The 26,957-nt window shown below is 37.7% G+C and overlaps 1 protein-coding gene across 1 annotated transcript in view; it reads right to left on the bottom strand.

Moving 5' to 3' along the window:
- The window catches only part of Malrd1 (MAM and LDL receptor class A domain containing 1), a 712,187-nt gene that overhangs the window by 525,093 nt on the left and 160,137 nt on the right, over positions 1 to 26,957 (bottom strand). Inside the window, exons 12-13 of the mRNA NM_001287618.3 lie at positions 25,159 to 25,332; positions 11,949 to 12,069 (exon numbers count right to left, since the gene is read on the bottom strand). Of these exons, the coding sequence (NP_001274547.3) occupies positions 11,949 to 12,069; positions 25,159 to 25,332 (295 nt within the window). The remainder of the gene's footprint in view (positions 1 to 11,948; positions 12,070 to 25,158; positions 25,333 to 26,957) is intronic.

The following is a 26,957-nucleotide window of genomic DNA, read 5'->3' as shown; positions in this document are numbered from 1 at the left end:
TTATGGTGTTGCAAACCCCTTTAGCTACTTCAGTCCTTTCTCTAACTCCTCCAGTGGGGACCCTGTTCTCAGTTCAGTGGTTAGCAGTGAGCATCTGTCTCTGTATTTGTAAGGCTCTGGCAGAGCCTCTCAGGAGACAGCTATATCAGGCATTTTTCAATTTTATCATTCAGTGGAGGTTTTCAGACTGGAGAATGGCATGCAGATTTTAAACATGGGAACAGGAGGAAGAAAGATTTTCTCATAAAAACCTTGACGGCTTTCTTAAACCAGGTCTCAGTTCCAGTGTGATTTAGTTTTGTTGGTTTGTTTGCTTGTTTGTTTGATTTTAAAGGAAGCGTGTGTAGCAGTTAGCAAATTTAGGCACAGTTAGACATGTCCCACCACTACCACATTTTATGCCAACAGAAAACAAAATCAAATAGTAAAAAATAGCAACCCATTTTCCAGCATTTATTGGGGAAATCGTTACGGTTTTATACGGAAAGATCTTGCAGAAAGCCTTTCAGCTGATAATTAATTTAAAATATCCCAATAGACTTCTCAGAACATATTTTAAATAAAGTAAATGTGGAAAAAACACATGATCCTGGTCAGCGTCCCCGAAGGTGAAAAACGCAAGTTTTGTCTCAATGCGTTTATTTAATGAAGGGGACTCACAATATGGATGCTGTCAGGGTATGGTTTGGAGAAAGATGTAAAAGCTTCTAAAAAATGAAAAGTGTATCAGAAAAATTCTGAGTCATTCCATTCTCTGAGCTGCTAGCTTACCTTTGGCAAACTCCTTTAAGTTCTACACTAAAAAGATCATTTTTTTATATGAAATGGAGAAAGGTAGAAATAAGAAATCATTTAGATATTTTCAATTTCACCAATTTCAGACCCCTCTGCTTTTAAACAGAAATCAATCTGAAAGAGAGAACATGTTTGTGTTTGACAGAACTGTCAAGTACATTGTAGTTTTTCTCACCTACATCTCATAGAGTAGACAAGAATATAATAATGTGTATATATCTTTTTATCCAATATGGACATAATAAAAATCTTCCATTGGTGTTACCTGACACATGAATTCTCCATTAATGTAAACACAAGTTATTTTCTGAACAATACTATGTGGCATTGCAGTATTTTTTAATGTAAAATCTTTATATTTCATTGATTATTTGAATGAATTAAATTGAATGCATGAAATATTTCAATGAATGTATCAGTTCATTGACAATTTTTATACAATGCATTTTGATCAGAACCCTCCAAATTCCTTCCATATTCAGCCTCACATATTCATCCTTTCTGAACTTGTATCTTTTCTTAATTTTTAATAACCCTACAGTTTTTGTTTCTCATCTGCTCATGAGTATGGGGCCATCTACTAGAACCTGGTAAAGTACCAGAGGCTGCAATGTTAAAAAAAATAAATTGACTCATTCTCCACAGAATCCATCATTTTTCAGTAGCTCTTCAGGCAGAAGTGGGAGCTCATGACCCCCTTTCCTCACCATGCTAAAATGTAAACCAACTAAAGTTTCTTAAAAGATTTATTATATTTTAAATTATGTATATGTGTATTGTATGGGGGTCATGGTGGTTTGAATATGCTTGACCCCGGAAGTGGAACTATTAGGGGGTGTGGCCTTATTGGAGAAGTGTGTCACTGTGAGGGTGAGATTTAAAACCTTCCTCCTACTTGGCTGAGGAGTCAGTCTCCTCCTATTTGCCTTTGAATCAAGATGTAGAACTCTCATCTCCTCCAGCTCCACACCTGCCTGGACAGTGCCATGCTTCCTGCCAAGATGATAATGGACTGAACCTCTCAACCTGCAAGCTAGTCCCAATTAAATGTTGTCCCAATACAATGGCTATCATAGTCATGGTGTCTCTTCATAGCAATAAAACCCTAACTTAGACAAGGGTATATGGAAGTGTGTGGATAGCTGCAATGGCCACTGGCATCAGAAGCCCTGGAGCTGGAGTCACATGTCATTGTGAGCTGCCCACTATAGGTGCTGAGATCCTAATCATATTTTGTGTGAGCAGTATGAGCTCTTGATTGCTGAAACATCTCAGCAGTCCAGAATCTATTAGAATTATTTCTTGGCTTAAAAAGAAACTTCTGAACAATATCTTGATAACAATGAAAAGTAAAGCCCATTTATGATCTGTCATTGAACAATGAAAATCTGAGTCCTTTCTCCTATTTTATGAAGTGGCTGCTAACTGGCATAATACAACAGAAGGGAGGATAGACGCAGTTACTATGACTACCACTACATATTAACTAATCCTAAAGCGCATTCAAAGCAACAGTTTGACTTAAGCAAAGGAAGCGATCCCTTCAAAAAGGACACTAATCATGTGTTCATTGCCATTGGCTTAGCATTTAATAACCTGTGCAGAGGAATAGATAGCACAGACGGAGGACAAACTTGGGTGCTGACTATTCTCTGCTGCTGACGCCCACGTACCCACTTACCTTGTCAGATTTTGTCCTACTAACATTCAGTTTGGTTTGAGGACTAAGACAACCAGAAGGGTTGTAGGCATTGCCTCCAATGTAAACACAAAGAGCAGCAATCTTCTTCACAAATGGCAACATGACCTATGTAAAAAATCCTCTGACATAAAGTTTTATGACATGTGATTTTACCATAACCTACCATGTGCAATAAACCTTCATTATGAAGCCTGCCATGTTCAGTGTTTCTGATGACCAAAATGTCCAGTCAAGATGGGTTACGTATACTCAGTTATGTAGATGCAGTTTCATCAATGATAGATCACTTACATTTCAGAGTAATATAATTCATTAATTACATCACCTGAAGATGCTAGAGTCCTTTAGTTTGTATATGTTACAAGAACATTGTGACAGTGCCAATGACAAAATTGTGCAAATAATTCCTATGACTAAAATTGACTGTACCCAAGTGATGATGAAAATACACATGAGGAATTTAACAACAAACCACAGTGTGGTGATTTAGGGGGGAGGTACAGAGAGAAGAGAAAGAGATGGTAAAGAGGAGAAGAAAAGAAATTAGAAGAGAGGAGAGGAGGGGAGGGGAAGGGAGGGAAGACGAGGGGATGAGAAGAGAAGGGAGGACAGGAGAGGAGAAAAGAAGGGAAGGGAAGGGAAAGAAAGGGAAGGGAAGGGAAGGGAAGGGAAGGGAAGGGAAGGGAAGGGAAGGGAAGGGAAGGGAAGGGAAGGGAAGGGAAGGGAAGGGAAGGGCAGAGTAATGAGAAGGGAAGGAGAGGATCCTTAAAAATGTGTACACTGAATTTGCAAACTAATTATATTCCAGTATAAGTAAACATAAAACATTAAATCTATAAAACCAGTTTCTACATATCCCATATATTTATTTTCAAATAACTAGCTCTCATTTATAAAAATTGAATATATAAAATAAATTCATGTTTCTAAAAACTGAACATAATACAGAAGTACTAGGACTCTAAATTTTTAAGAGGCTTAATATTTGAAGTCGTTACTAAATGAAAACGAAATCAATTTGGGATAGTGATAGCTACAAAAGTAAGAAAACTGTATTACATTACAACTAAAACATTAAGTATTTGAAGTTATAGGACCAGTCTCTGCCTGATCTCTGGTTGGTGGTTCAGACTCTTAGAGCTCCAAGCATTAGTTGACTTTGTTGGTCTTCCTGTGGAGTTCCTATCCCCTTTGGCTGGCAATCCTTCCTCCTACGCTTCCGTAAGAGTCCCCACGCTCTGTCCACTGATTGACTGTAGGTGTCTGGATCTGTAGCCGATATACAGCTTGATCTTCATGTGTGTCACAAACAACTAGAATGGGAGCTATCCCAAAAGCAGTTGCCTGTACACAGGATATGTTATTCTAGATGAGCTGCCTTGTCTGGCCTCAATGGCAGCTAATTTCTCAGAAACTTGAAGTGCCAGGGTAGGGGGATGTCAGGGATAGGGGTACCCACTTAGAGGAGAAGGGGAGGGGAAATGGGGAAATGAGGGCTGACTGGGAGGGGGCAGTGAGCAGGATGTAAAGTGAATAGGTAAAAAATAAATAAATAAAATTAGATTAAAAATATTTGAAGTTCTATAGCAGAACCACACTGTTTCTTTTGCAGTAGGGATTCTATTTATGACTGAGCCCTCGAGTGGTACAGTGCTTTCCCCCCTGGGCTAGGAAGTCCCGTATTGTAAGGAACATGGATCTCTATGGGAAACTCATTATCCTAGCAAATCCAGACCTGCAATCCCTGGGTAATGTTCACACTACTCCTCCTGACAACCTTACTGAAAGAAGAAGAAAAACAGATGCCTCTAAGTCTTCCCCAAGCCTTTACCTCATTTTACCTCAAAACCAGAATCTTTAATGAATGAACCATTTTTTTAAAAAGAATGAAGCATTAGCATTTCTAAGAATAAACAGATTCACAGGAGGAAATTAGCACTCCAAGAAACAGCTACCACAGAAATCAAACTAAAACTCCAGAGGCTGAGTTCATTTGATAATTGTACAGTCAATCCACTATGCTTGTTGCTCAAATAGTATTCCTTTTATGTCTATAAACCAATTTTTTAAAATTTCATAATATAATATAGGTTTGGGGTTTTTTAAAAAGAAAAGAACATGACATTGGGTGGGTAGAGAGGGTGTTTGGATCTGGGAGAAGTTATGAGAAAGAGATGAATATGACCAAAACATATAAAAGTTTTTTATGTTACTAAAGGAAAAGAATTAATAGTTATTTTCAGGACATTACTCCTTAGTGCTCCAGAGAGCATGCACTGTGTTTCTATGTGGCATAAGCCTCACAGAGTAGTTTCTCTTCCTAGAATGAGCCTCAGCAGCTGATTAAAACTTACTATTAATCAAATCAACCATGAGGGTGACTCTGAAAAATTTCAATCTGAGGGCCAGGATGACCTTGAAAAGGGCTGTACAGCGTGTTGTTAGGAGAGCAGGTTTTAAAGGCAGGCTGTGCTTAGCTTCCACCAGCTACAGATGATGCTGTATTAGACAAGTGTGATGGTTACAAATGTATCATGTCAGGTTTCAAGTCACCTTTCTTTCTCCTTGCAAATATTTCTCTTTTTTTGAATACTTCAGTGTCAGACATAGTAAAAGCAGTTTCTTTCTATTGGAGGTGGGTGTTCTAGTGCGGTTTTGCTGTTTGCTTAGGTCCCTGTCCTATAACTGCCCACAATAAAAGAAACCCGATTATAGTTTTCTCTCATCATGAACATATTGGGATATTACATCATTACTGACATGGGCATCTCCATGACACATTAGCTATGACTAAGTCATCCCAGCAAAGATCTTCATCTAATGGCCCTGTCAGAGTCAGCTCGTGTGTGAGGCCAGTGAGGTCACCTACTTGTTCCTCCTTTGCCATCTGTCTCAACCCTGGAAACTCCCTCTTTTTCCTTCATTGTTCTTTTCTTCCTTTTGCTGCTGTCTACGTTTTACTCCATCATAATTCTTCAGGGTAGATGTTGACTGTTTAAATTACTTTTCCTGTTGTTTTCTATTTCCTGAAGAGACACCACTGGTAATAAGGTCTATAAAATGAGGAAAGTTATATCACCTACCTACCTCTTGGATTTGTTTTGACCTAAAGGACTGGATAACTGCTTTTCAGGAGAGGCCTAATGCCCAGCAGTGGATGGCCAACACAAAACAGACTCCCTGGTACTTTTGCAGGCTTTTTTTTTGTCTCATATTTCTTTGTTTAACCATTTGGGGCCTTATGTGGCAAGAAAAGTAATCAGAACTTTGTGGAATTCCTGTTTAGAAAATGTCTATCTGTATAGAAAGCATTTTCTAATTCTCTTGAGTAGGTAGTTATTGGCAGGAGTCCTTTGAATACACTTCTGTGAAGTTAAGTTTATACAGTAATAGCTTATGTATGTTTCAACTATGCAGTCTGATACTGTAGGGTGGTGGACTGCTGCTGCAATTTGTACTTTTTATACATTATCATGTCATCTCACACCCCTAGCCTTTGGACTTTGAATTGTGTGTGTGTGTGTGTGTGTGTGTGTTTGTGTGTGTGTGTGTATGAATAACTGTAATATTAATCACATTTACTCATTTGCTAGAAATCACAAATATATTCAATCTTATCAACTAGGCTTGCATAGTTTATATACTTCCTACATTGTATTTTTAACAGTATCTTCCCACTTCCTCTCCCCAGATCCTCATATTCACAGCTATATTATTTCTTTGTACATATTAGTGTTTTACATCTCAGCAAAACCGTGCACTACCTTTATTCCTTTTCTTATTTGTTTCCTTTACTACAATAATACCAGTTCATCTTTCTTAAGGCAAATGACAGGATCTAATTAGAAAGCTCAGATATATATATATATATATATATGTATATATATATATTTACATCTTTGTCATTTTATCTGATGATGGACACAGGGTATTTTCTTATGTTGGCTATTATAAACACTATAACACTGTTGCAGCATACCTGGTAATATCCAGACTTACATGATGGCATGATTTCATTTCCCATTGGTTAGTTTCCAGAACAGGAATAACCAAGTCATATGATGCTTCTCCTTTTAATTTTAAAGGCCCACATTTTTATTCATGACTCTTAACAACTTACATTTCTACCATCAGTATTCGAGAGTATACATCAGTATACACAAGATTGTTTTTATTATGATTAATAGCAGTAAGAAAGTTTTCATATACACCTTAGCTATATCACATCTTGTTTAGAGAAATCCCCTTGAAGTCCCTTGCCTATTTTTCAACCAGTCTCTTTGTTATTAAGTTAAATGTATTCTTTATATATTTTGAATACCAACCCCATAGTATAGATAGTTTACAAATATATTTTCCAATCAGCAAGCATCCTTTCACCTCTTGTTCTTTCCCTGTGTGGATATATCAGATTAATACAGTCTTACTATTTCCTCATAATACCTGTAGCTAATACAGTTATCTTCTAGAAGTTTTATAGATTTAGATCTGTTTAGGACTTTTAAAATCTGATCAACCTCATTGGACAGACTCACTGGACTAGAACAGTTTAGACATTCAGAAGGTAAATATAGACATATAAATCCTCGCAGAATGAGTCACACATTTTCAAGTCAACATGGCCTCTACCCCTTCTTTTTGGCCACTTGTGTGTGACCTTGTTAAATGAAAGACAGTTCGTATGCTGTAGAAATGCAAACCAAGCTTCAAACTAAGATCAAGAGAATGAGAAGCATTCTATCGCCTATCAATGATTAAACAGAACCTTTTATTGATTCAATTACATTCATTTTCATAAGCCCCAATGGTCAGGAAAACTAATAAAAGAAGAAACTCAAAGGAAAAGTTGTAAGATTTCAAAACACAAGGTAGCCACGGTCCATGGTTCTACTTGCAGTGTGTGCATGATGCAACGAACAGGCAAATGCACCAGAATGTTCTGAAGTAGTACAGCTCTCTTTGTGCTAGAGAGAGCTCTCTTTGTGCTAGAGAAAGCTTTCAGAAGCTTCTATTCAGGTATAAGTCTTTCTAAGGCCCAGCCAGTCGGCCCCACAAACATGACCACTATCTGTTTGTGTGACGAGCACATTTTCAAATTCCTTTGACCAGGGTCTCATTAAGCTTCTTCCCAGGTGATGGCTTAATTCATAATGAGATCATATAGGAACACTTCAGACACACCAGGAACTAGTTTATAGTATGAGAGAGAATGAGGGCATTTTCATTACATACGAATTATTAGCACTTTAGGAGTAATTCATTTAAAATCAGCCCAGCTAGATTTAGTGTCTAAGTAACTCATTTAGGATTAACATATAAAAAGAATTCTGTCTTACTCCACAAGAAGAGTTATTAATACATAGTATCAAGTTTTCTTGCACACGCACTAAAGCAATCTTCGCTTATACTTAAATATTTCCTTGGCACTCTTGCTTCTCAGGTCTGGAAAGGGACAACAAGGTGCCTAAATCTGAGAGAAACAAGGACAGCCTCAAAAGCAAGGTCACCATGTCATTTTCTCTCTCCCTGGGTGATTTCTGACCATTTCAATTTCTATGACATGCTCATGTGATGAGGGGTCATAAGACCTAACTCTATTCAAAGTCAATACCACATCTAAGAAGAAGGAATGCTGCACAGAGATCAGAGGCCTCTGAGCCTGCCGACCTTGCTCAGTTTCCTCCTTTGATCTGTTACCACTGCATCCTATGCTCTTTCGTTCAATCACATGCTCACCTATCCTTTATGGAATTTAAGCTTGACAGTGGATGGTTTATCTTGGTCACTTTTGCGTTTATTCCTGAACTTTCCTGTGTAACATTAAACTTTGTTTAAATAATTTGCTATTCTTTGCTTTTGGTAATCTGTCTTTGGTGCAAAGGAATGTAAGGTGTGGTCCTTGTAAGTGGAGAAAGGCATCAGAGATTCTCCCACACCTTAAAATTATATTGCATTCAATGTCAACTTTTAACTTTCATATTATCTAAATTCTATTAATATTGTCTGTAATTTAGGAAAGCAAAAAGATTACTTAAACAGAAATAAGGCAATACTGATTACCTCTTTAAAAACTCATCAATTATTAAATGCATCATTAAATCTGCTTCTTTATATCACTTACAACTTATAAGAAACATATACTACACATACATAAACACACACACACACACAAAGAGAGAGAGAGACAGAGACAGAGACAGAGAAAGGAGTACTTAGAAAGGTTCATGTGTGTATGGAAAACTTTCTCATGTATATAATCCTAGCATACATAATTATATATTTTGTAAAATGAAAGATGTTTTCTACTGCATTAGAGAGATAGATCATCAGTCAAGAGCACTGGCTGCTCTTCTAGAAGGTCGAAGTTTGGTCCTCAGACCTACATGCCAGCTCACAGTCATCTGTATCTCTAGCTTTACAAGCTCCACTCTCTCTCTCTTTTGGCCTCTGTGGGCATCACACACACATGGTGCACTTACATACCTGCAGACAAAACTCTGAAACATGCAAAGTAATCAGTAGCTTGAAAATATTAATGATATGCTTAATAAAGAGTTACTACTTAAAATAGTGTTCACAACACCCAATATATGCAACCAAATTATGTGTTTATCATGAATGGTTTGGTAAAGAAAATTTGGTATGCACCAATAATTCAGTATCCTTCAGCCATTTAAAATAATTATGTCCTACATGAAATTCACACTAAATATGTTGAACTAGACAAGAATCCTTAGTGAAGTAACCCAGATCCAAACAAATAGGATATAGATTTATTTAGGTAGATATTAGTTGTTATGGCAATGATAAACAAGCTAAACTCCACAGAACCACAGAGGTTGGCTATAGTATAAGAGAGTAGGAAGGACAGAAAGATCTTGTTAAGGAAGAGAAAGAGAAGAGAAGAGAAGAGAAGAGAAGAGAAGAGAAGAGAAGAGAAGAGAAGAGAAGAGAAGAGAAGAGAAGAGAAGAGATAATTATAGATGGATGGGGTGGGGGGGTTGAAATGGGAGGATTGAGTGGCCAGGGAGAAAGCAGAGGAGAACAAGGAAGCAAATATAGGTAGAGATGGCTAAGAATAAGGGCCATTTGAGTAGTTATATGGGAACCTGATATTCTAGCTACTTTCAAAAATACATACACTCATTAAGGCAATGTAAATGAAATCACGGGGTTGGGGATTTAGCTTGGTGGTAGAGCGCTTGCCTAGCAAGTGCCAGGCCCTGTGTTCGGTCCTCAGCTCCGAAAAAAAAAAAAAAGACAAAAAAGTAAATGAAATCACTGGCTAATGGGAGAAATAGAATCCCAAAATGGACATCTCTTCTCACCAAAGAAATACCATGTCAATCCTCAAACACTCCAGCCTGTTGCAAGTGATATAAGATGCTCTCCACACACTGATAGCAAGGCCCTGTGGCGGAAGACAATATCAACACAATTCAATGAACATGGAGAAGTCAAGCTCGTGCCTACATGGAGCCTTCACCCCAATGTTATAGCATCCTTGGTACCAGATGGTACACAGAATGCTACCAAAATGGGAGCATAAACAGCAATGAAGCCACATAACCTTTGACCTCCAATGCTGCCTAGCTTGCAGGAGATGCTAGAGCAACAGTGGCACAAAGTCTCTGGGAACAACCAACCAACTTGACTTTAGGACCACTTGACAAAGCAGAATCCATACCTGACAGTGCTTGGACCACCAAGAACCTGAGATCAAATAAGTCAGGGATCTAGTGGAAAACCAAATGTTACTGTGCTATTCAAATAACATAGCAATAACATGACTTCTAATGACATTCTGCTATACTCATAGATCAGTGCATTGCTCATCCAAATGGGATGTCGCCATCAAATCTGTTTCCTCGGGGCTCAGGGAACCCTGCAGAAGATGGAGCAAAAAGAGTTCAAGAGCCAGAACTCTTTGCCCTCCAAATCAATATGACCAAAACCCATAAAGAACTCATAAAGACTGAGGCAGCAAACAGATGGCCTGCAAAGGCCAGCAACCATGACCTCTGTGGATATATTATGGCTTCCAGTTTAGTATTTTTATAGAATCACTGAGTAGGTGAATGAGTGGGTCTCTGATTTTTGTGTCCATTATTGGTATCAAACGAAAGGTTGTGGTTGTGCTTAAGCTAGGTGATATGAAAGAGATAGACAAATGAATACTGTATATTTTCTCCAATATTTGGGTATTTAAAATAAGCCAGCTGGAATACATGGTACAGATTACTATAGGCTGAGGAGGCTGACTAGGAAGATAGAGATTAGATAACAAGAACTAAGATATTCATATATAAAAGCAATAAGTTATGCTCTCTATAGGAGAGTTGAGTGATTACAGTTAATAATAACCTATTACAGACTTTATGACTTGGTAGAAAAATTCAAAATCTCCAATAAAGAGGAGGTAAAAGTGTTAATTGACCTGATTTGGTCAGTATATATCATATCCGTTGTTGAAAAGTCCTACTCTCACCCATAAACATATGCATTTATTAGGATTAATTAAAATTAAATGCTTAGGGACATAAAAATGGCTAAATTTAATTTTAGCCATTCAAATTTAATTTTTACACATTGTATGTATCTGTCAAATCTTGAAAGCATATTCCATAATTTTAAGTTTAAATATTTAACTTCCAAAATTAGTCTTTATTCTAGATCTCAATAGAAAATAGTATATTTTTTGTGAGTGGGGGGATGGATGGATGGATGGATAGATAGCTAAACAGGCTGGTCCTGAATTTTCTCCCCAAAGTAATCTGCATAGTACTTTCTGGGGAACTATGAAGTTTAACAAGTGTAGAAGAAACTTGCAACTCAGTTCTAGTTTAATTGTTCAAAGGTCTGTGGCCAAAGTGTGCTGTAGTGTCTTCAACAATAGGGTCTAGTATAGAGTTCTGATGGATAATCGAGAACACTGGCAATAGTCTTTGAGAGACCTTAGCATCCTCCCTGCTCAGCAGCTTCTAGGACATAACTCACAGCTGACTCACGATACCCTACCCTTCACAGAGACACTGATGGCAATGAATGCATGTTGGTGGAGTGTGTCACTTCCTTCAGTGGTGTGACTAAAGGTGAGTTGCCCTTGCTCACAGAAAACCTTTCAGCCACACACAAGCAAGTAACTCTATATGCAGTGAGGGAGTCACATGCAAAAGCAGAAGATATGAGTGAAGAAAGATGGATTCATCGAGAAAGGTGCTAGTGGTATTAATCAGGGGATGAGGGAGGAGAATACGATGGGAAAATATAGAAAAAAGAACGGCTTTAAAACGACAAATTATTTTGTAAATAATATTACTTAACATTGAAGAACATATCAAGTGGATGTGCATCCTTATTAAATACTAGTGACTATAATATATATTTTTAAAACAAAACCAAATTGCTTGAATGTTTAAAGTTACAATACTCACAAGAAAAGGTGTCTTACCTTTATGTTGTATGCTGGTACTTCGAAGTGACTTATAGGAAATTTCACATTCACAGGATATACTGATGTCATCTACAGCAACAGTAGCATTTGATGACAAAATGGTAGCTTCTAAAATTAGCTGTTGTTGCAGAAGGATAAAGTTATTAAAATATAGCATAGAAGTAAAAAATCTCAAAATCATGTTCTTTCAGTAAAGAAACTCATTTACACCTGTTCCATTTTTCAATCTAATTTTAGAAAACTGTTGTGACCTGAGCATTCAAATTATAAAGTTACATAGTCATAACTGCTTTGACAGCCTCTTACATAACGTTAATATGTTAGGTAACCTTGTTTCAGTTAAAAATGGCAACATTCATCACCAGTGAAGGGCATGCTTCCGATATCCATTAGGAGTCATATGCATTTAAAATGAGCTCGTTGGGGGTGATCAACTGTGCGGTTTACAACTCGGTTTAATTGAGATATGGATTCATTGTAATGGTCTGGCTGGAATGATTCATTCCTGCATCTGAATATTTAAATATGCATGTATATTATGTATAACTACAGAAACGAGCTTTGGGGTGATAACGATTACAATCATGAAGCAAGTATAGCTGTTTGTTATATTCATTTACTAAAGCAGTAGGAGGCATCTACTTAAATTTGCTCCAAGACTCTGAATGGCGACTTGACATACTTTTGTTTTCTCCTCCTGTTAATCACTCATTTTATTCCATGTGCTTATTCTACTACAAAGCAAGATTGAGAGAAAAAAACAGAGGAGAGAAGATAAGGAGAGGGAGAAGAAGGATGAAGAGGAGGTGAAGGCAAGAGAGGAGTAAGATACAGAAAAGAGGGAGTGAGGGGGAAGAGAATGAAGGAGAGAGAGTCCTAGGTAGGTTATTTCTAGAACCCTGAGGACATGTCCCAATGATACCATCTTTGCACATATTTGGTAGCTCTAGCTTCGTTTTATCATGGTGAATATCCAATATCAAGACACCTACAGTTTACTCGTGTTGAAGCTCAGAACATGTTTCTGCATTTCTTTCAGTAGAGACATCATGCTGACTGTGTTGCCTTTATACATGGCAGCTAGGTCTATGGAAATCTCTGAACTGCTTCTTCTAAAAATAAATCACATTATTGCAATGTGACAAATAACTTGCCTCCTAACAGAAGGAAAGATCCCTATGTAAAATAACCAAAAATAACCTCAATGGAGAAGCTTTTTATATATTTTTATATATTTTTATATATATTATATATAATATTTATATATTAGATCATATTTTTAATCCAATCACTCATTTCTGCTTATCTGTCCTTTGTCACTGAACCCAAGCAGTAAACCACAGTTCACTTTGGATTTTTAGGAGTTTATTCCTATTCATTGTGTGAAAATAAATTGATGAGTACTTTCCCTGATTTGCTTCTATTATCCCAACTTTGTGATCTCCATCAACAACAAAGGGCATAGCTGATAAGCTTTCACAAAATTAAGTAAAATCCTAATAGTAATTTCTACCAAACATGTTGCTCTGAAGGAATAGAGACTACAACACAACCAAAGGCAAGTGGTTATAAAGGTGGATGTGGTGTTGGAAGCCTTAGGGCATAAAGGAAGTATAGGGTTTTAGAGAATAACCAATTAGTTGGATAATAAATTGAATGGATAAATTTCATGAGTTAGGAGAATTTTAGTAGAGACTAATTGAACGACATTATTTAAAGGGAAAATAACCTAATTTCTCTATATTTATAGCTGACATGAACATATTTTAATGTCACTTTGATAATGGACATTTATTCCCTATGGAATCATTATTAATCTACTATCTGTCTTCATTACCTTTCTATTCCTATGATAAGAAACTAAAACCGAGACAACTTATAGGAAAAAAAGAGTTTATTGAGGGCTTACACTCTTAGGAGGTTAGATTCCATGATCATCATGGCAGAGAGCATGGCAACAGTCAGACAGGCATGGTGCTAGGCCAGTGGCTGAGAGCTTATATCTTGATCCATGGACATGGGTGAAGAGAATGCTAATTGGGAATGACAAGTGGTTTGGGATTTCTAAGCCTCAAATTGGAAACCCAGTGACAAACATCCTTCAATATGGCCATCCCTCCTAATTCTACCCAAACAATGCCACAATTAGGGAGCAAGTGTGCAAATATATCAACCAGCCTATGGTGACTATACTCATTCAAGAAATAGCATTTGAGTTAAACCCATTTCTCTCCATTCAGACCTAACACTCACACTTTTAATGTTACTTTTGATAGTGATTGCATAATCCCTATGGAATAATCACCCTTTTAACGTATTTTTTGTCTCTTTGAGGTAATATGTGAAGACCTTCAACATGTGCTTCTGATTTTAAAATTTTATCAAAAAGTCAACAGTCTGAAATATGCAATAGTTTGGGTTTCTAGGTCTAGTTAATTAAAAAATACAATACTAGTAGTCAATGAATAGGATGTGCTCGAAGTTAAAATAGGTTAGCACAGTATGTTCAAATTAACAAACCCAGGATATGATGGTAGACGGCAGTGGGGAAGAACAGCTGTCCGATTTGCAGTTTTTGATATTTTACCATGTGATACATAAAATCTGTATGGTTTATAAAATTCTGATTGTACTTGGCTTCTTTGAAATCTTGGCTGGCAGATCAGGTTTTCACACAAGAGGCAGAAAATAATAGCACAGAATTTAGAAGAGAGATTTTGCATAATACATACAAGCACTACAATTTAGTAAATGTTAGTTTATTTGTGGCAACTTTGAACTTGAAAATTCTTTTATATTTTTCTGTTATATATCATTTATAATCAGCATTTATATTGGCATTATGCACAGATAATGTCAATTCAAATAAATTGTATAATTCTTCTGATCTAGAAAAGAGATGTTTATAAGTAACGAAGAAGCAGAATGCTGGAGATGCCACTCTGTTCCTGAAGAGAAGCATGTTTTAAGTCTATATGTCTAACTGGTAGGTCTTTGCTAAAAGTCAAATAGAACATGGACAACGTAGATCATGATATTTGGATATTTAAGTTTGACTGAGCAGAAACAGCAGGTGGCTCACTAATTTTATTAAAATGTAATTTTATTTTATATTTTTTAACTTTTAAAAATCTTAATTTTTCAAACTAAGAGGTATTTTCTTCCCTCCTTCCCTCTCTACCCTCTTCTCTCTCTCTCTCTCTCTCTCTCTCTCTCTCCCTCCCTCCCTCCCTCTCTCTCTGTCTCTCTGTCTCTCTGTCTCCCTGTCTCTGTCTCTCTGCCTCTCTCTCTCTCTCTCTCTCTCCCCCCCCTCTCTCTTTTTCCCACCCATGTATGTGTAGGAATGCATATGTGTGCACACACACACTGTGTTCAGCTGCCTACAGAGAACAGGAGACAGTGTTGGATTCCCATGGAGCAGGATATACAGGCAATAGTGAGCTGCCCATTGTGAGTGCAGAGAACCCAACTATTGTCCTCTACAGACAAATAACTACTGGTCAACCTCTCTATTCCATGCTTTTAATTTTTTTCTTTGGTTATTTGGTATATTTACATTTCAAATGTTATCCCCATCCCAAGTTTCCCCTTTTCAAACCTCTATCCCATCCCCCTTCCTCCTCCCTCTATGAGGGAGCCCCTCTACCCACCCAACAATTCCAGCCTTATTACCCTAGCATTCCCCTACTCTGGGGCATCAAGCCTGCACAGGGCCAAAAACATCCCCTCCCACTGATGCCAGATAAGGCAATCTTCTGCAACATTTGCATGATGCCATGAGTCCTTCCATGTGTACTGTTTTGGTTGGTGGTTTAGTCCCTGGGTGGTCTGGGGGGGTACGTCTGATTGGTTGATATTGTTGTTCTTCCTATGGGGTTGCGAACCCCTTCAGCTCCTTCAGTCCTTCACCTAACTCCTCCACTGGAGTTCTCATGCTCAGTCTGATGTGCTAAACTTCACTGGGATTGTCTGGGAGAATCTGGAACTGTATTGGTCAGACTCTGGCAGAGCTTTTCAGGGGAAAGCTGGGCCAGGCTCCTGTCAGCAAGTATTTCTTGGCAACAGCAATACAATAGATGCTGGCGAGGATATAGAGAAAGGGGAACATTCCTCCATTGTTGTTGGGATTGCAAGCTGGTACAACCACTCTGGAAATCAGTCTGGTGGTTACTCAGAATATTAGACATAATACTACCTGAGGACCCAGCTATAGCACTCCTGGGTAAATACTCAAAAGATGCTCCGATATATAACAAGGACACATGCTCTTCTATGTTCATAGCTACCTTATTTATAATAGCCAGAAGCTGAAAAGAACCCAGATGTCCTTCAACACAGGAAGGAATACAGAAAATGTGGTACATCCACACAATGGAATACTACTCAACTATTAAAAATGATGACTTCATGAAATTCATAGACAAATGGATGGAACTAGAAAACATCATCCTAAGTGAGGCAACCCAAACGCAAAAAGCACACATGGTATACACTCACTGATAAGTGGATATCAGCCCAAAAGCTTGGATTACCCAGGATACAATCCACAGACCACATAAAACTCAAGAAGAAGGATAACCAAAGTATGGATGCTTCAGTCCTACTTAGATAGAAGAACAAAATAATCAGGAAAGATAGAGGGTAATAGGGACTTGGGAGAAAGAAAGGAAGGGCAGGGCAAAGGGGGTCAGGATCAGGTATAGGAAGAGACAGGGGAGAAGTACAGAGGGTCATGAAATTGAATAGAGGTGTGTAGCAATGGGGGATGGGAAACTGAGGGTAGCCACTAGAAAGTCCCAGACGCCAGGCAAGCAAGAGGCTACCAGGACCCAGACAAGAACTCATTATCTGAAATACCCAGAAGAGGGAGAGAGAACCTGTAGAGACCATATCAAGAGGTTAGAAATGGTACCTGGTTGAGGGATGGGGCGACCTCCCATCTCAAATATTAATCTAGAATTGATCCTGTCTAAAGGAAATGTAGGGACAAAGAGTGGCGCAGAGACTGAAAGAAAGGCCATCCAGAGACTGCCCCACCGAGGGATCCATCTTATCTGCAGACACTAAAATACAATTTTAAAATACCTCAAAATTTATAGAAAACTAATATTCAGTCATTACCAACCTGATAGTTTACTCCTATGCAATTAAATTCAAGACCATGTATTGAAAGAAAACCACCCAATTTTAAAAGTTATTCTTTGATTTTTTTTTCTTTTATTGGATTTTTTAAATGTACATTTCAAATGTTATTCCCTTTCCCGGTTTCCCAGAGATAAGCCCCCATCCCATTCTCCTCCCCTTGTTCTATAAGGGTGTTCCCCTCCCCATCCACCCCCCTTCCTGCCCCCCTGACATTCCCCTACACTTGGGTTCAACCTTGGTGGGACGAAGGGCTTCTCCTTCCATTGGTGCCCAGCAAGGACACTGTCTTACCCTCCATTCAATGTTCTCTTAGGGTCTGTATGACATCTACCCAGGATTGTCTGGCTTTCATAGTCTCTGGCAAGAAGTCTGGTGTAATTCTGATAACCTGCCTTTATATGTTACTTGATCTTTTTCCCTAACTGCTTTTAATATTCTTTCTTTATTTTGTGCATTTGGTGTTTTAACTATTATGCAATGGGAGGAATTTCTCTTCTGGTCCAATCTATTTGGAGTTCTGTAGTCTTCTTGTATGTTTATGGGCATCTCTTTCTTTAGGTTAGGGAAGTTTTCTTCTATGATTTTGTTAAAGATATTTACTGGCCCTTTAAGTTGGAGTCTTCACTCTCTTCTATACCTATTATCCTTAGGTTTCATCTTCTCGTTGTGTCCTGGATTTCCTGGATGTTTTGGGTTAGGAGCTTTTTGTGTTTTACATTATCTTTGATAGCTGTGTCCATGTGTTCTATGGAGTCTTCTGCCCCTGAGATTCTCTCTTCTATCTCTTGTATTCTATTGTTGATGCTTGTATTTATGACTCCTTGTCTCTTCCTTACGTTTTCTATCTCCAGGGTTGTCTCCCTTTGTGCTTACTTTTTTGTTTTTATTTCCATTTTTGGACACTGGATGGTTTTGTTCAATTCCTTCACCAGTTTGTTTGTATTTTCCTGTAATTCTTTAAGGAATTTTTGTGTTCTCTTTTTAAGGCCTTCTACTTGTTTACCTGTGCTGTCCTGAATTTCTTTAAGGGAGTTATTTATGTCCTTCTTAAAGTCCTCTATCTTCATTTTGAGGAGATGCGATTTTATATCTAAACCTTGTTTTTCCAGTGTGTTTGGATATCCAGTATTTGCTTTGGTGGAGATCTGGGCTCGATGATGCCGAGTAGTCTTGGCTTCTGTTACTTAGGTTCTTGCTCTTGCCTCGAGCCATCAGGTTGTCTCTGGTGTTAGCTTGTCTTACTGTCTCATTCAGTGGCTTGACCCTTCTGTGAGCCTGTGTGTCAGCACTCCTGTATACCTGTTTTCTTTCAGCCAGATCTGGGAACAGAGAGCTCTGTTCTCAGGTGTGTAGGCACTCCTGGTGACTGGCTTTCAACTCTCAGAGCAGGCAGAAACCGGAAAGGTCCTGTCCCTGACTGTTCCCAAGAGGCGATTTCCTCTTGAGTCAAGAATGTGGGCAGACAGTAGTTGACTCCTCTGAGTTCTCAGGAGTGTCCATACTTCTGAGGGTCCAGCTGTCTCCCCACATGGGATTTGGGGTGCGGTTCAGTTCAGTTCCAGGCTCAGGCAGAAACCAGCAAGTTCCTGCCACTGACTGCCATTCTTTGATCTTCTAATACCTAACTATAAATAATTATCAGCTCATCTTTACTTTTTTAAAAAATTATATTTATTTTTCTAAAAAAATTTGTGTGTGTGTGTGTGTGTGTGTGTGTGTGTGCAAGTACATGTTTGTCATTTGACATCTGTGGAAATCAAAGAACAATGTATGTGAGCAAGTTTAAATTTCCAGTCTGTAGGAATTAAATTCAAGTTATCAGGTTTTGCAGGGGGCACCCTTTTCACTGAGTCATCTCACTTACCTATTAATTTTAATCATTTGAGGTTTTTGTTTGTTTTGGTTTAATTTGTTGCTGCTGCTGGTTTGTTACTGTTATCAGGCAAGTCTTTTGTGCTGTATCTAAAAGTTGTCACCTTTCAGAACTACAAGACTGAAAACTAACACACATAGAACCATTTATTTAGAAGAAATGTTTCAGCAACGGAAAAGGAAAGCAAAAAATTCTGTTTAAAGGATCCTTAAGCAATCTTAAAACTCATTTTCTAACTAAATGTAGATTCATTTCCCTCTGAAAATTATTTTTGAAACTTTGCTCTTTTGGTTTATACAATTATAACTGTACTGTAAGCCACAAAATTTCTTGCTTTTATAAATTATAACTCATAAATGCTGTTAACATTCAAGTGATTATTTTATAAATCAACAAAACTAGAAGCTTACCCAGAAAAAAAGTTACATATTTCCCTACCTTATTATATAACACACAGTGAAGAAAATTAATTGCTGAACTAACAGACAATAGAATTTGTTAGACATAAAAAGAAACTAGACTGTGGGAGCAGCCATGTTTTCTTTAGAATTTACTTTACATAGTTTTAGTCTTGTGACTCCGGCACATATTTTGTACTCATTTTAAAGCGAAAGAAAAACAGTTGTAGAGAAGTAACTGGCTAAATGTCAGAAAGCCACTTGGGAGAATGTGTAGCCTAAGCCATTGCTAATTATAATTATGCAACATTATAAATTATTTTAAAAACTTTGTTGTTTTGTTTTATGCAATTATAATTATACTATAAACCACAAATTTTTCTTGCTTTTGTAAATTATAACTCATAAATGCTGTTAATATTTAAGTGATCATTTTATACACCAACAAAACTTGAAGCTTATCCAGAAAAAAAAAAGTAAAACAGAACATCTTTCCCTTCACGTCAGTTCGTGAATAAGAAGATCTCAGTTGCTTAGTTAGATGGTTCACACCAAAACTTTCAGTCAACTCAAGGTTTCCTCAGGTCCTACATGAAGAAGACTGAGGACTCAGCAACGTTACACAGATGATATTTTAGTTCTGCGTCATAAATCTTACCCTTCACTGATGCTTCTAGTGATGAAATGTTATTAACAACAATAAATCTTATAGAGAATGTACATCAAATCACTCATTGCAAATCATAAAAGAGTCATTTTCAGATGAAACTTAAAATATGACATGACTGTTTCAATAGGATTTAAATATGCTTGCATATATATTAGACCAATAAGGAATCAAGGGACAGTACTCAAATAAAACACCTTTTTGATATTAGAATTTATAAGAGAGGTTACAAAAGAGCAAAATGGCAAAGTGCAGGAATTTATTTACGTGAAAAAGACTCGGCATAGCAGCTGGATGTGAACAGACCAAGTTAAAACAAATTGGACAGAATATAATTAACTAGTGGACTAAAATTCTTGCAATTCTTCTACCCAGGTGATGGAAAGATTCCTGAAAGGCTGTTAAATTAATTTCCTTGCAAAACCAACTGAAAGCCTAATCCTCTCCCAGCAGGAGAACAACAAAGTCCTAGCAACTGAGCGTGAAAATTCCCTAGGAAACTCAAAGCAATTTGTTCCCTGTTATGGTCGCCAATTCACATCAAAGCACCACACTGCATCCACATTTCATGGTTAAAATGAAATACATAGGTCTCGTAATCCTGGACCTTTCTTCTTTTCCTGGGTTGGGACTGGATTGGATTGCCCTAAGTAAATAGGTTTAGAGTTTAACCACATGAAGCCAACGATCAAACCAAGACCAAGGCCACCCTTAAAGGATGCAGCCCAGCAGTCTGAAGTGTCCCAACCTTGGAGTGTTTCTAAAATACTCACTTAAAAATACATTCAGACTTAAGTTCTAGATAGAATATCTATAGGTATAATATCATCTTTATTTGTTGTTAATACATGAGCTTATACAAATCTAGAATCTTAATGCACAGTTTCAGGATTTAAAAGATATATTTAGAGAAATTTGATAACAAGAACAAAGTTGTATCTTTTTGTATAATCAATGTTAAAACATCAGCAACCAAGTCACTGACATTTACTCGAAGTATGACTGCATGTTTATTTCTTTCTTCATTACATGATATAATTTTACGTCATACTGCTAGAACAAATTGTTGATAGCATACGAGGATGCATCTTTTACATACTATATGTATAATTGCACAAACTCCAAACTAACCCACATATGAAAGTTATTGTAATTCATTAATTCCTATCCAAAGTCTATGTGGGCCAGATGGGTTCAGGATCTGAATAGTTTGGACTTAAGATTGTTTGTATAACCTAAGGACTGTTTATTACCGGTTGCATTACAGGAAATGAGCACATGACAGTATAAACGTATTCATAGTTAAATCAATTTCCCAAATATCTTCTACTCATTTGTACCAGGTAAGTATTTTAACTCTTAATTTTCAAAAGGACACTGCGTCCCAAGTTTAATATCAGACTTTTCTGATTTGAGATTGCAGATGTATAATGATAAAATCTGGTGGGGAAGGTTGAAGGATTCTTCCCTTTGTATCTCTTTACTGGCCCATATTTCCTGCAAAAAATGCAGGCTACAGTGAGCATGAAAAAAGGATTAAAGAAAAACAGATGAAAGGTACAGAGCAGGGTCACCACCTCTGATCCACCTCTCAGGTGAATTAGGCATGTATAAGACTCTACAAAAGCCCAGGATTGTTGGAAAGAAAAGTCGAGCATGGGATAGAGGACAGAGAGCCTGGGATCAGTAGTGCAGGGTCATGTTAGAAACTGTCACCATCTAAGACCACCACAGCACTAAACAACACAAAACCACCAATCTACAACCTAATATACTTTCAGACTCAATTTGCATAGCAAAGCAAATCCAAAACTCAGACCCCAAGTAAGTAATATTAAAAAGAATAACGTCTATACTTCATTGAAATTTACTAGGGACAGTGGAGGAGAACTTCCAGTCACAGAAAGAAAGAACAGACATTTCCTATGCTCATAGTGTTTCTCAGACAGCTAGCCCTGTCAACGTCTAGTTAATAACATACACTTGATAGGTTGTTTTGATGAGTTTGAGTTTCTGTCTAAATAAAAAATGAATATATTTAAGTCATTGAATGTAGACTACAAGCAATAGAGACAAAGAGTAAATTCACCTAATTTCTGTAACCTGCTTCATGCTATGGAGACTAACACTGAGATGAATCCATGGAGGTCTTTGTGTCAAACACTTCTCCCAACAGAAGTCTTCGGCAGTTTTAACCATTAAATGTTGACATCAATTGAGGAACCTTCACTAGCTACAGAAGTCTCTAATTATTGAATCCACAGTTATGATCAAAAGGACTTTCTCTTTCAAAGCATGAAGGATTTCTCATATCTAGTTCATATCCATCGTTCCTAAGCAATAAGGAAGTAATGGCCAGCACAGCCACAAAAACAGCTATTTTGAGTAAGTTACTCAATACTAGATTTCTTTACATGAATCTATAGTTTGTTTGTTTGCTTGTTATTTATTTTTACCTCTCAATTGCTACAATGTTGTGGTTTGCCCTAGAGTTATCTGTATTTTGATGCTAACTACGCTGCCGCATAGATGGCTGCCTAGTCAAGTACTCAGGACCCAAGTGACTTCACCAGAACCTTCTCCCCATTTAATTTGTAAAATACAGGTGAGGGCAGGTACAGGATAGAAGGAGGCCTGTCATTGGATGGGAGAAAGGATGGGTGGGAGAAAAGTTTGAAGGAAGAGGAGGAGACTGGAACGGAAAGAGAAGAGACAGGAGGGAGAGGGAGAGAAGCCGTGGCAGGACAATATGGCAGATGACGTTAAGATCCCACGCTGTACCTTTACAGATTGTTACAAATGTTTTTAAGGGATGGATGTGTGTTGGGTTTTGTATGTTTTGGTGGACAATTATATCTTATAATTATAATGGATATATTTATATCCATTGGGCCAAAGGTTATTGTGTTGTGTGTTCTTTCGTGTAGCGATTTAAGTGTAAGGGAGTGTATGGCGGCCGGTCTGGGGCGCCGCAGAGTCGGGATGTGTGTTTCTGGCATGGAAACCTGCCTTGGGAACTAGATAGGTAGAGAGATTGCTGCCAGCTCAGAGAGAGGCCTTCGCAGTGTGATATGGGATGGAGCAGAGCGGGTGAGACGCTTTGCTGACTGAGAATTAAGAGATCCAGCAGATATCTTAGAGCACTGAGGTGCTGGACCTAGTGGAGGATAAAAGACAACCATACTTTTTTTTAATTTTTTTATATTTTTACAACACTACCCCTTCTCTAGGTCTCCTCTTCCCAGACTCCCTACTCCTTATAAAGTGAATAGTCACAGAAGTTGATGTTTTTTCCATATTCCTTCTATGTTTACTGGGAGGAAGTACCTATTATAACATGCTGCCATTGGTTGCTACTCTTTCTGATGAAGGGAGCATTTAACGTATGCGAGATGGTAGCCAAATGCACCAGGCAAACTCAATTTTTCCATTTTACCTTGTCCACTCCAACTTCCTTTTGCAGAGAAAGTTGCTAGTTTCCAGAGACATGTGGTTAGTGATATTTTTAAGTTGACAAGATCAAAAATATCCCCTCAACCTGCCTGTGGGAATTATCTTGATCAATGTGATTGGTCTTGAAAGACATATCTTCCAGTGAACAAAGCCATTACCTGCCTGGGCAGGGATTCTGAAGGATAAAATGGATTCTAAGCAATAGCTTGTATTCATCTCTACTTTGCGATTGCAGAAGCCATGTAACCAGCGCCTCAGGTTCCTGCCAAGGTGGCTTTCCTGCCATTTCAGTAGAATCTGAAGCAGTGAATCAAAATCATTTATTTCTCCTTTAGTTGCTTTTGTCGAAGTATTTTATCATAGCAACAGGGGATGAAGCTACGATGCATGCATTCCGAAATTGTTTATTGTCAAGGCAAAAGGCTTCTCCTACAATGAGAACCCAGCCTTCCTCCAGCAATCAGTTACTAGCTGGGTACTATGTAGTGCAAGTGAAAAGCCCTATTTTATACATGCAGATGTGGATTTTAATAGCATCTGTGTCAAAATATTTGATATCTTTAAACTGCAGCCTCTCCCAAAGTCCTTCATAAAAGTACTTTTCTCATTGTTGCAGTTCTTTCAGGTGAGCAAACAGAAAGGCGAAAGATAATATTTGGAGTCTATGAGATCAAGGAGTGGACGCCCATAGCCCCTGGCTCAGGAGTAATGAATTTTCAACACTCCACCATTTGATCTAGTTTCTATAATTGCATCATCCAGAAAGAAGTCACAGTCCAGGAAGGAGGAACTGTTTTATCCACTTAGTGACTGATCTACAGTCCCCTGCTTTTATTATTGATCAAGAAAATGATACTGAAGGTCAACAAACACCCTGTGTTATTGGCCAGGAGCAGTAGGAAGAAAACATAGGCGCAATCCCAGTTATTTTTCTTCACCTCAGATATGGTAAGTTCATTTGGGAAAATGCACTTTTTCTTCATGTTCGACATTTTCATACACATATCCAATGAACTGGGATTGCCTTACTCACCCTGCGTTAGCCCTCCTCCTTTCCCTGTGAAGTCCATCTTATTACCTAAGTATACCATTTAGAGAAAATAAAATCCTCTCCCCATAGCAACTTAATTCATCAGCTCCCTGAGAAAATATGGGGCAACCCCAGCGTCCTTTCTATCAATGATGGATGTCAAAGGGTCCAGTCTCTTGTCGGTATCCACCGCAGCTGTGCGCTCATGGTAGCAACAGCTATGTCAATCGAAGGGGCAGCGTTTCATTACACTCGTACTCACCTCCTAGCTATAAAATCCTTTCCAAATATCTCTTCTCCCAACCATTTTATGTATCTATTTTTTTTGTTTTCTTTTTTCTATTTTTCAGAGCTGGGGACCGAACCCAGGGCCTTGCGTTTGCTAGGCAAGCGCTCTACCACTGAGCTAAATCCCCAACCCGTATCTATTATTTTTGATAGTTGCTAAACTTGTACACATAATTCTGAAAAATTCAACCAAAGTAACTATCTATTTGCCTGGAGAATAACTAATACTTACATTAATATGCCTGGCTTATTAGTATAGTAAGCATTCATTGAATATGTTATTTTGTTGTCTGAAACAATTAGTATGAAGCACCTTCCTTCTGATGCAGTGCGTTAACTCCTTATACACTTACCTGGAAAGGAAGTGTAGACTCTTCAGCTTTTGTATGGAGAGCAACTTTTGCTTGGATCCACTGAGATTCAGAGAATTGGGTCACTTCACTCTGCTTTAGCAAACTGCCATCTACTGATGTTCTTGTGAAAATGGAAAGACGGGAATGCTCTGATAAACGATACCAAAACTGCACCTATAGAGAAAAGTTTGGATATATAGATATAGATATCAATATATAACCACAAATCCATGCTATATAGATAGATAGAGATGATATATTGTGTATTTTGCCTATAATTTAAAGCAGCAAGTTGTCAATGGGTAATAAATGTTGTAGCCTGATTGCACACTCTTTAGTCTTAAATGAATGTCCCTCTCCTCAGGGCTTAGGGAACTCTGGAAGAGGAAAGCATGTAAAAGCCAAAAGGGATGGAGAAAACCAAGAAATATGGCCCTTTAAATCAACGTGGTCAGAGTACGTGTGAACTCACTGAGATTGGGGAGCCTGCAAAGGGCTTGCCTAGAGATGAAAAAATAGGCACATGTCCCCCTCACTAACCCAGAAGCTATGTCCAATTGTAAAAGAAAATTTAGTTTTCCTTAAGGGAGCCTGATTGGGGAAACTAACTATCTTTAAAGGTAGATCATATGCCCAGCGGGTCATGGCCAACAGAAAACAAACCGAATGTCGTTTTGGAGACTTCTTGTCTCATAATCTTGTATCAGGACTTTTCTTTCCATTTTTGCCTTATGTTTTATTTTTATTTTGTTACATCTTATGTATGCATTTCACTCTCTTTTTACCCTACAGGTCCTCTGGATGTATATATGACTTCCCTGTTTAGTGTTTTCATGGGATTCCAAAGTGTATGGATGAGTGGCTCTCTGAACCCATATCTGTTTCTTATGCCTGTTCTTGGGCTCTTTCCCTTCTGTATGTTTGTTTGTCATATTCTAGTATATTAGCATTTATTTTCTCATACTATGAGTATATTGTTGTATCATGGTATGTTATATTCCTTTAGAAAACTGTTTTTTTAAATAGACAAAAAAGTGGAATATCTGAATAAGAGAGAAGTGTGGGGAAGAAGTGGGAGGAGTAGAGGAGGGGGAAAGGGTGATCAGAATATATACTGATTTATTTTCAATAGCAGTATAAAAGAAGATACTAGACCAGGAAGATAGATAATAGAGTAAAGGCTACTGTTGCCAATACACATGTTCAATAACCATGACCAGCTTATGTTAGCTGTCCTCTGGCTTTCATACACCCCATTCACAACTCCTCTAATGATATATAATGATTTCCTTTAAAAATACAAATAAAATATCCAAGAATATTTAAATAATAAATATGACTTCATTTTCTATGATCATAAAATGTGCAATGCCACAAAATCTTACTTTCATTGAACTTTTCATAGTTCTCCCTTTAGAAAAAGATCTGGGCACCTACATGAGTTGGTATTTTTAACATTCGTCGATATTCTAGCAATAAAGCAGATAAAAATGTGCCACAACAAAATAGGCATCAGGACATGTCTTTGCCAGCATAGTTATGAGTCTTCACTCTTAGTTCCCAGAGAAATTTCTGAGGTTCCTATCCTCTTGCTTCTTGTAAGTCTGGGCCATGTAAATCATGAGTCAAAGTTATAACACTGGTAATAATTATGTATGCTATTTTATGTTCAAACCCCAAACTAGTAAAAAACTTTCACTGAAAATTAATGTTTTCGATACAGCAAAATTATAACAAATAAGTCCATTAATTTTCCTATTATAATAGTATTGATGAGCTTGAATTTTCATAGGGCACTA

Source organism: Rattus norvegicus, chromosome 17 (genome assembly GCF_036323735.1).
Source record: "Rattus norvegicus strain BN/NHsdMcwi chromosome 17, GRCr8, whole genome shotgun sequence".
Taxonomy (NCBI): Eukaryota; Metazoa; Chordata; class Mammalia; order Rodentia; family Muridae; genus Rattus; species Rattus norvegicus.
Note: the sequence above shows the minus strand (reverse complement) of the source record. Positions and strands in the feature narration are given on the sequence as shown.